A 9,778-nucleotide genomic window follows, 5' to 3' on the forward strand; every position below is an offset into this window, starting at 1 on the left:
TAATTACAAATTATTGAAAATAAACTCACTCAATATTTTTTCTAAAACTTATTATGATAGAATAAATATAACAACTTTGTTTTTAACCACTTATTTTTAAATAAAGTCAAAAAACAAAGTCGTTTTATTAATTTAATTATAATTAATAACCTCAAAGTTAGTGGTTCAAATATAAAAAATGAATAAAACTCATTATTATGCTCCGTGACTATGTATAAGTTATGCAAATATGAATTATACCAAATATTAAAAAACTAAACCTAAAAATTTGTATAGTTATTCCTCATCACAAATCTTTCAGAGCAGAAAAAAAAAATTAAATGTGAATTGAACATTAATTTCATTTTAATTATGTGTATTGCAAAGAATTCTATTATATCTATCGACTGGACTGACCAAAATAATTTTACCTTTTTTACTAACCTTTCTTTTTCTTTTTTACAGGACACTTAACTTTAATAACCAAGCATTATTGATTGGAGGATTAACAAATGCCGATCCAGTTTTGGAAAGACCAGGACAAATTCATTCTGATGACTTGATTGGATGTTTACACAGTGTGTCTGTAAATGGACGATCATTAAATTTGAGTAATCCTATTACATCTCGAGCCATTGACTCAACTTGCGGAAGATCTTCAAATGGACCGTGTTCTGCTTCTCCCACTAGAGATCATGGACACAAGCGATGTGGTGGTTTTGGAACATGTCTCGATAGATGGAAAACAGCTTCTTGTCTTTGCGGTGCTCAGTTAATGGCACCAGATTGTGACAATGCATTGGAACCAATATCAGTTAATGACGGAGGTTTTGTAGAGTTTGTAATCTCAGAAAAACATCGTAGAATGCAACTTTTAGAGTCACTTTATAGAGGATCGACTCTTTGGTATAATCATAGACAAGAAAGATCTGCTGCTCATACAAATAATTTGCCAATACAACTATCGTCTCCCGCAAAAAGCATCTCAGTACTATTCCGCACAATAAGAACAGAAGGAATCATCCTGTTTGCTGGAACTAACAAGCATTACACAATTCTAGAACTTAGAGATGGGATGATTGTTTATACATCTAAACAAGGAACTTCAATCAATATGACTGGTGTGAATCCTGATGGTGTATCTGATGGGCAGTGGCATAATATAACCCTGCATTCACATAACCGTGGACTACAGCTACTATTAGACGATGCACAAATAGGTTATGAATTAGATTCTGCTGGAGTTCATGATTTTCTTGATCCATATCTGACAGTACTGTCTTTAGGAGGTGTCAGAAGAGAATTATATCAAAACTCAAATCCATCCAACTTCGAAGGGTGTTTTGCTAACTTTAGTGTGAATAATGAAATACAACCTTTTAATGGGTCAGGAAGCGTTTTTAGTGACGTATTACAAAATGGAAAGGTGTTCCATGGATGCCACGGACCTATTGGGATTGGAGCAGCCCAAGCACCTGATCCACTAAGTATCGGAATAACCCTAGTAATTGTATTTTTCGTTATACTGATTGTTGCCATTCTAGTGTCATTTGTGGTATTTAGATTGAGGAAACAGAAAAAAGAGAAAACTGGTCACTCCGGCAAAACACCAGGATTGCATTCAAAGCAAAATGGAGGTTCAACTATAATGGGACCGAATTTAGTATCAAATGACAATGTAATGACCCGGGGTCTTCACTCCGGAGATTCTAATTTGGGATACTTATCGGAAAATGGTGATGTAATACGTGGTGTGGGTGGTCATCATATGGTCGGTCCGGAACTTATATCTAAAAAATACAAAGAAAGGGAAATCATCGGAGCAGAACATCAAAGACCACAGAGACCAGATATAATTGAAAGGGAGGTAGTTGGAAAAAGTCCTCCGCTGAGAGAAGATCATCACCCACCACCCCCACCTTCAAACTCTGTTCACCATCCTCATGATCATCCTGGTGGAATGGATATGAATTCGGAAACTCCTGAACACTATGATCTAGAAAATGCAAGTTCTATAGCCCCATCTGATATAGATATAGTTTATCATTACAAAGGATATCGAGAAGCCGGAGGAGTTAGAAAATACAAAGCTACTCCGCCACCAGTAGCCAGCTATCAACATAAACATCAGGCAGCGCAACAACATCGACACGCTGCCTTCCCGCGAGCTCCACCACAGCCATCTCAGCCTACAGGTCCCCGACCTCATCAAACTACTCCTCTTGCGAGACTTTCCCCAAGTAGTGAACTCAGTTCGCAACAGCCTAGAATATTAACGCTTCATGATATTTCGGGGAAGCCATTACAAAGCGCCCTTTTAGCCACTACATCTAGTTCAGGAGGAGTCGGGAAAGATGTGCTTCATAGTAATAGTGAGAGAAGTTTAAATAGTCCAGTGATGTCCCAATTAAGCGGACAAAGCTCATCTGCTAGTAGAAAGAATCCAGGTGCTCCTCCGCAGGCACCTCACGTAGGCTCTGTTGGGTCTGGACCAATGGGCTTGACGGCGGAAGAAATAGAAAGGCTTAATGCTCGGCCAAGAACATCTAGTTTAGTTTCCACGTTGGATGCTGTTTCAAGTAGTAGTGAGGCTCCTAGAGGAAACGGACCCTCCCATCACTTACCTCACTTACATTCTCCAGCTGCAGACCACCATAGTTCAACCACAACAGATGAAAGTGGCAATGATAGTTTTACATGTTCAGAAATTGAGTATGATAATAATAGTTTAGCCGGTGATAAATACTTAAAACCAGATGATGACGATAGAAGAGCAAACGACAGTGGAAACACTAGTGCTGGTAAGCCTCCGATGCTTCGACCATCTTATGACGGTTTTGATTCATCATTCAGGGGTTCTCTGAGTACGTTAGTTGCTTCCGATGATGATCTTTCTACACATATGGGTGGACCTTTGTACAGAGCATCAGATGGATCCCCTTCTGCACCTACAGCTCTCGGGTGGGATTACCTTTTAAATTGGGGTCCAAATTTTGAAAGTTTAGTGGGTGTGTTTAAAGATATAGCAGAACTTCCGGACTCTATGAATAGTCGTGTTCCTTCATCGTTAAGACTGCCAAATAGTGGTCCAAAACCATCTGAGGAATATGTTTGACAAATGTAATATAATCAGTATTTTAAGGACAAATAGTGAAATTGAACAAATTGTAATGTTGTGTATATAAAAGTGTAATTTTAAATAATATTGTACTTTTCATTCACAATAAAGATCTTATAATGATACATGTTGTTGACCTTGTATCAAGGTTTATTAAAATGTGATAATTAATGTTATTTTCTTGCCATATTAAAAAATAAATATGCAAAAAATTAAGTGACTGATATACTTAGAAACAAAATATGAAAGAAATTTCAAATAGACTTTTGATCAAACTCAATAAATCAGAAGAAATTTATTTAAATTATCACAATGCTTTGTATTATTTATACTCTGAAAATTTTAATGGTATTAAGTATGTAAAAAGTAGATAGAAATATTGAATTGTTGAAGACGTCTGGTGAACCTCATTGTAAATAAACTACTTTTAAGTACTTAAGTATAATTTAAAGCTATTCTACCATATTTAAAACTAACTAACTGATGAAATGTTAACAATGGCGGCAAAATTATATAAGATATGTAAATACGAGTATGATATTTTCAAAAATTATTTTTATCTATTGAAAAATCCATTTCTTTATAATTCGTTTTCTTATTATTTGTATTTTTATGTGTAATGTTGAAAATGTACAAAATTACCAACAGTATAAATTTTATTTGTGATTTATTATGAACAATATTTTTGTGTCATACAAGCATGCAAACAAACTGTACAATATTTAGTTGAAAATAATGTGAATAGCCATACAACATTAATGTGCCAAATACGTATGACGTTATTCATACGCATGGTAGAACTGAATACTTTTATAATGTATAGTTATAAACTTATTACAGAATAAATGTGTCATAAATAAAAATTCTTTTATTTCCTTTGGATCCTTTTTAGAATAATGACTTATGATATATAATTTACAAAATAACTCCAAAAATGTTGCACTGATGAAATATTTGTACATCTTTTTAAGTATTAGGGTATGTGGCTGGTAACTGGTTGGTTAAATCCAAAATTGTCATAATTAAGATACAGCAAAAACAAAGCTTAAAGAGTTCCTCACATTATGATTATGTTTTCGTGTGAAACAAATAACGATTTATGTTATTGAATTTTAATTCACTGTCCAACATGCTAGCTTATTGATTTATTTCATTACGTTTTTGACAGCCAAAAAAAAGAGATGGACTTACCTATTCAGAATCTTCTTGCCGGAGTAGAGGAGATTTCTACTAGGGGATTTTTATTTTTTGTATGCGACTACGCCTTGCTTCATATATGGCCACGCTGATAATTAAATGTCAAATAACGAACAATACTGTTCGAAAAATTGAAAAAAAAAACTGATACAATTTGATCAATTCAACCTAATTAAGTGTTTTGGGTAATGATAAAGGTCGCAATAATGTTCTTAATGAGAATCATCATGTTTGGTATCACGTGTTTGTATTTTATTTGATGTCATTTGGTACTTAATCATCAATGTGGCCATGTATAAAGCAAAGTGTAGTCACATGCAATAAATAAAAATCCACAAATGGACCACTCTCTATCCCCACGAGAAGATTCAGAATAGCACCCCTGAATTGGCACAAAATCTAACCTAACATACTATGCACATAATTCATTTATTATTTTTATTCGGTAAAATACAATTAATATTAACAACAAAATACTTTTTTTTACACAATGTATTTATTGGAAAAAAAGGAACATCAATTTGATACATGTACTTTAATTTTAAAACATTTTTCATACTATGCTGGAAAAGGGCATATCAAATCTCTGTGACTCTTTTAAATGTTAAGAAGATTGTATATATATGTACTACCTTCCATACATTCCCCATTATATAATACTAATCTTCACTATGAGGTTCTTCAACAGTAATTAGGTAAAATATCTCATACTGTTTCAAATGTTTTATAGAATTCCCTGTAATATAGGGAAATGTATGATAAGTAGACCCATCAAATCTTCTTTTTCTTGGTGATCGGTACTGATCTTGTGTATGTTTGCTTGACTGCCTAATCCCGAATCTTTCCTTGACCTAAATAGGTTTTTTTAAGAGCAGTTGTCTTATCTAGAGTTGCTCAAAACTCAATAATCCTGGATTCATTTGTGTTAAACCACAGCCTCTTCACATCTATCCAAACAAAGTTTTTTCTATCTGTATTTATATTTCCAAGTTGCCATGGCTCTTTTAAAAAATCTGATAAGTTGAAAAAATATTTGTATGTTATTTCCGTAAGCTTAGGTGGATTTCTCTTAACGGCACTCACAAATCACAAATTGATTTAGTCCAATTGTGAGGATATTCGATAGTTCAACTAAATATTTTTTTCTTCTTCTTAATTAAGCTGTTGTCAATATCGCTCTCCATATGTGACTAAAAATTTAAGATAAATAATTTCTAAGCTAGAAGAATATTAAAGTGCCATAATTGGCTATTCTTGTTCTGACCTACACAAGTATCAGAATACAAGACAACATGCTTGATACTATCATTGATCTTTGTAAGGTATTTGAACATGCGTGCAGCAATATCCTTTGTTTCTCTTTTAGTGAGAGTCTCCTGCCATATGTAACAAAATATCTGGCTTTTACCACGATCATGAATTGTAAGAATCATACATAGCTGTTTTATAAAATGCAAGGGAACTTTCAATGACTGGAATGGCCAAACATTGATGCATGTGAAATTTCACCGTTTTGCAAGATGGATCTTGCAAGCTATACTCTTTATTGTGTTTTTTTAAATAAATATGCAAAGTCAGCTTCCGCGTGATGCTCGTTCAGCTCCATCTCATTTTTATTCCTTTCTTCTTGCTCGGTTGAAGGATATGTTCATGCCATGGAAAATCTCCGAGTATAGACGAATACTGATAAGTTTAACATGAAACCGGGAACAAAACTAACATGAGTAGTAAGGTAAGTATCCTCTGGCGGAGACTTGTGTACACACCCCGTAATTTATTTTAAAACTAATTACACACATTCCCTTGCATTAAAACTTGGAAATGACCAACTACTCACATAGGAGCGCTTAAAAAATCTAATCTAGTGGCGTATAAATCTAATTTTTACTATTTTGTGAAACGAGAATTTTAATTCAATGTAACACATGAGCACATGAAAATAAAACCTAATGTAAATAATAATACGATTTCCTTTTTATAACTATTTGTTGACATCATTGTGTAGAGAATATAAGACAGTTTTATCTATAAGTAAATCATTTTTAATGTTTAAGATAAGTATTAAATTTAAGTCATGGTTTCTGGATCTAAATCGCCTAATAGGTTAATAATAAAGTATACTATTTTAACATGATATACAGGTATTATATTTATATTCAAACAAGTCTAATTATTGTAGGTTTTATTAATATAAAAATTTAAAAAAAAATATTATTTGAATGAAAATTATACACACGACATAAACTATAAGACTCAGTTATGTCAAAGAAGTCATGGGATCGGGCGGAAAATAAATCCAACCTTGAGCAACAACTTGAACAGCAACAATAACTACATTTTTATTTAATTTGACATTGGGCCCAATTTTGTAACAGGCCAAGAAAAATTACTCCAAAAAACATACATATTTATAGAATGCTTAACTATCAAACTTGACATAATATACATTTCAACTAATTAATATTAAGATACTTTTTTTGATCGTCTTTCGCTTGTAGAAGAAATATCTCTCCAGTCTTTGGCAATATCTATACAATTTCTAGGAACATACCATTCCATAAACTGTATTATTAAATAAACTAAACTTACGACTAGAAGATATGGCCACACACCACATGGGGTATAACTCATTAATGATTCTCCTAATGTTTTAACTGGTTCATTAGAAATCTGACGATAAACTACTTCAGTTCTTTGAGTAATGTTGAACCAACTATACATTCCTCTTACAAGAGTATTACATTCATAGGGACACAAATTTTTACCATTTTCAAAATCAGATATTGCTAGTTCGAGTCCTCTGACAAGACTATCAACGTTTGGCTCCGTGAGGTAAATCAGTTTTTCAGGTAGTACTTCAGGAATACCACCTACTTTTGTGGAAACTACTTGAAGACCACAAGCAGCAGCCTCAACGATTGCCATACAGTATGCCTCGGTAAGGGATGTGTTAAGAAAAATATTTCCTTTGTTGAGTATATTTCTTACTTGAGAATGCTCTAAGCCCCCGAGTAGGGTAATTTGGTCTTGAAGACCCTTTCTTTCTCGAACCTGTTGTAAAAGCCACATTTTTGGACCATCGCCTCCGACAATAAAATTCAGTTTAGGAAAACGGGGACACATTTCAGCCATCACTGCTGCCATCAAATCCACGCCCTTACGGTAAACTAACCGAGATACAATAACTATGGTGATCTTATTGGGATTCCGTTTCGATGGATCGGGAGTAAACACATTGGCATCGACAGCATTAGGGATAACTGAAACTCTATCACATGGTACTTTAGCTCGTAAAACAGTATTCTCTTTACCAGTATGGGAAACACATATACAATGATTATTGTCAGCTAAAGCCAATTCTAAAAATTTATTAGTCAGAACAGCGGATGTGTCAGCAAAACCAAATAAACTATGGTCTGTAAAAACTGTTTTAAGACCCATCAATTTACCAACTAAAGAGACCTCGTGGCAAAGTGCACTAAAAGCGGAGTGACCGTGAATTATATCAACTCTTTCTCTAATAAGAATGTTCCTGATTAACGCTATATTACAAACCATCGTAGGTAAAATACATTGATTATAAAAAACCTTGATAGGAAGATAGTACACCTTAAGGCCTTCAGTCATGTACCGAATGCCAACCCGATTTCCATAAGAATGTGTGACAACAATAACTTTATAGTTCTGACGTATAAGGCATTGTGACAGATTGAAAATATGTTCCTCAACACCGCCCATATTAGGGTAAAAAAAATCTGAAGCCATACAAATAACTTTAGGCATTTTGTGAATCTGGAAAAAAAATATATGCAATCATTAGTAAAAATTAACAACCATGGATAAACACGGAGAGAATAATATAAAGAAAGTAAGATAAACATTTCAACCATTTCTTGTGTGTTTCTTCTTTTACACTACAGATAATTAGATTTCTCGTAAACACGAATTAATGATAAACAAAATAAGTTTCATGTTTATATATAGTCAGATGTAACAAAAAACAATATGGATTTATTTTCCTGAATAGTATTCAATTAATTCATATAGCGGTAATAAAAAAACATACATGTACATAAAAAGAAAAAAGAATAACTCGGTGAGCCTTTATTTTAGAGGCTTTTCAGCAGGTGTGAAGAGAGGATATGGAAAACAGTTATTCAAAATATACCACAAAACGCAGACCAATTAAGAAAAAATCTTTCTCTGATATTTTTCTTGCAACTGGCGGAAATCGAATCCGCAATGGCAGTTTCACAGTTGGCCATTTAATGAACTGCACTATGGCGCCTTAGTTATAATGGTGGTTCCCGCAGTGTAATGATTAATGACTAAGATGCCTGTCTCATGCACAGGGGTTCCGGGTTTGATTCCCGGTTAGATCACAATAATCAAATATGATTTTTTTCAAAGTGTTTTGTGCGGTAAATATAAACATTTCATAAGTGGCATCAAAAAATTAAATTTCAACACTAAACAAATACTGTTTACTAATGGGAATGAAACACCAAACAAACAAAAAATAATTAAAGATGTAAGAAGTATTTGTGCAGCTTTCTGATGCTTTTTTCCTTTGCATAATAAAATGATGAAGGAATAAAACAACGATGGAAGAATATTCCAACATGATTCACATGTTTTTTTCCATGCACTCGAGGATAGTTTGAATTTATTTTTTTTAAAAAACGACAAAAACGACTTTTTTAAGAAGCAAATGTAAATAAGCAGAAATATGTCAGCAAATAATATGTTGTTTTTAAATACATACCTGGCACGTGAATAACTTAAATTTTATAGCAACATCAAGCAACCCTGGCTATTCGTCCAAGCGCATCTCTAGGATATTTAGACCGATCTTAAAAGGAAAAATACACAGTGAAAATAAAACAGTATTATTCAAGGAATTTTAGTATAATTCAAATCAAGTTAGAATCTGTAGTGCTCATCAAGCAGATATAAATATGTGTATCACAATAGCGAAACAAGTTACAAACTTTCATAATAAGCTATGACAAGATAAATTCTGATCGGTATGAATGTAATACAATTAATCAATAATGTATTACCTGTGATCCCAGCAAATTCGTTTTTTTATGATTCAAAATTTCATGATTCATGATAGCGACCGATGACAGATAGTGAACTGTGTTACCATAAATATAAAAATGGGTACCTACCCACAATTTATTGATACAAAACAAAATAAAATAACGACCACTGAAGGTAAGTACTTATGACTAATAAAAAAAGTATTACCACATAGTTTCAAATATTTACTTCACATATTTTACGAAAACAATTTAAGGAATAAAATATGTAAGACTTAAGTTACGATGTATCTGTTCGAAGGAAATGATTGATTTATATATCACTGTACTAAAAAAAAAAAAAATTTACTTTGAACCAATTTCATTAAGAATTTTTACCAGTTACAGCAATTTACGTACAAATTGAAATGTTGTTCCACCTATAAATATGAAAAAAAAA

The 9,778-nt window shown here is 33.0% G+C and overlaps 2 protein-coding genes across 2 annotated transcripts in view; one reads left to right on the plus strand and one right to left on the minus strand.

Annotated features, from left to right (window-relative positions):
* Positions 1–3,960, plus strand: part of ft (cadherin-related tumor suppressor fat) — a 358,439-nt gene extending 354,479 nt beyond the window's left edge. Inside the window, exon 9 of the mRNA XM_088231200.1 lies at positions 445–3,960. Coding sequence (XP_088087326.1) covers positions 445–3,094 — 2,650 coding nt within the window. The 3' untranslated portion in view covers positions 3,095–3,960. The remainder of the gene's footprint in view (positions 1–444) is intronic.
* Positions 3,961–6,608: 2,648 nt separating this feature from the next.
* PIG-A (phosphatidylinositol glycan anchor biosynthesis class A) lies at positions 6,609–9,446 on the minus strand. Its single transcript, XM_088231201.1, has 3 exons — positions 9,358–9,446; positions 9,060–9,146; positions 6,609–8,086 (listed from the first exon to the last, which is right to left on the minus strand). The coding sequence occupies exon 3, from the start codon at positions 8,075–8,077 to the stop codon at positions 6,758–6,760; it is 1,320 nt and encodes a 439-aa protein (XP_088087327.1). The 5' UTR covers positions 8,078–8,086; positions 9,060–9,146; positions 9,358–9,446; the 3' UTR covers positions 6,609–6,757.
* Between the last annotated feature and the right edge of the window lie 332 nt (positions 9,447–9,778).

The sequence above is a fragment of the Micrasema longulum genome, unplaced genomic scaffold, assembly GCF_059751315.1.
Source record: "Micrasema longulum isolate JH-2025_06_02 unplaced genomic scaffold, ASM5975131v1 h1tg000860l, whole genome shotgun sequence".
NCBI classification, from domain to species: Eukaryota; Metazoa; Arthropoda; class Insecta; order Trichoptera; family Brachycentridae; genus Micrasema; species Micrasema longulum.

Excerpts from the sequence above, each read along its gene's own strand:
- PIG-A (XM_088231201.1), bottom strand. The coding sequence starts at position 8,077 with ATGCCTAAAGTTATTTGTATGGCTTCAGATTTTTTTTACCCTAATATG.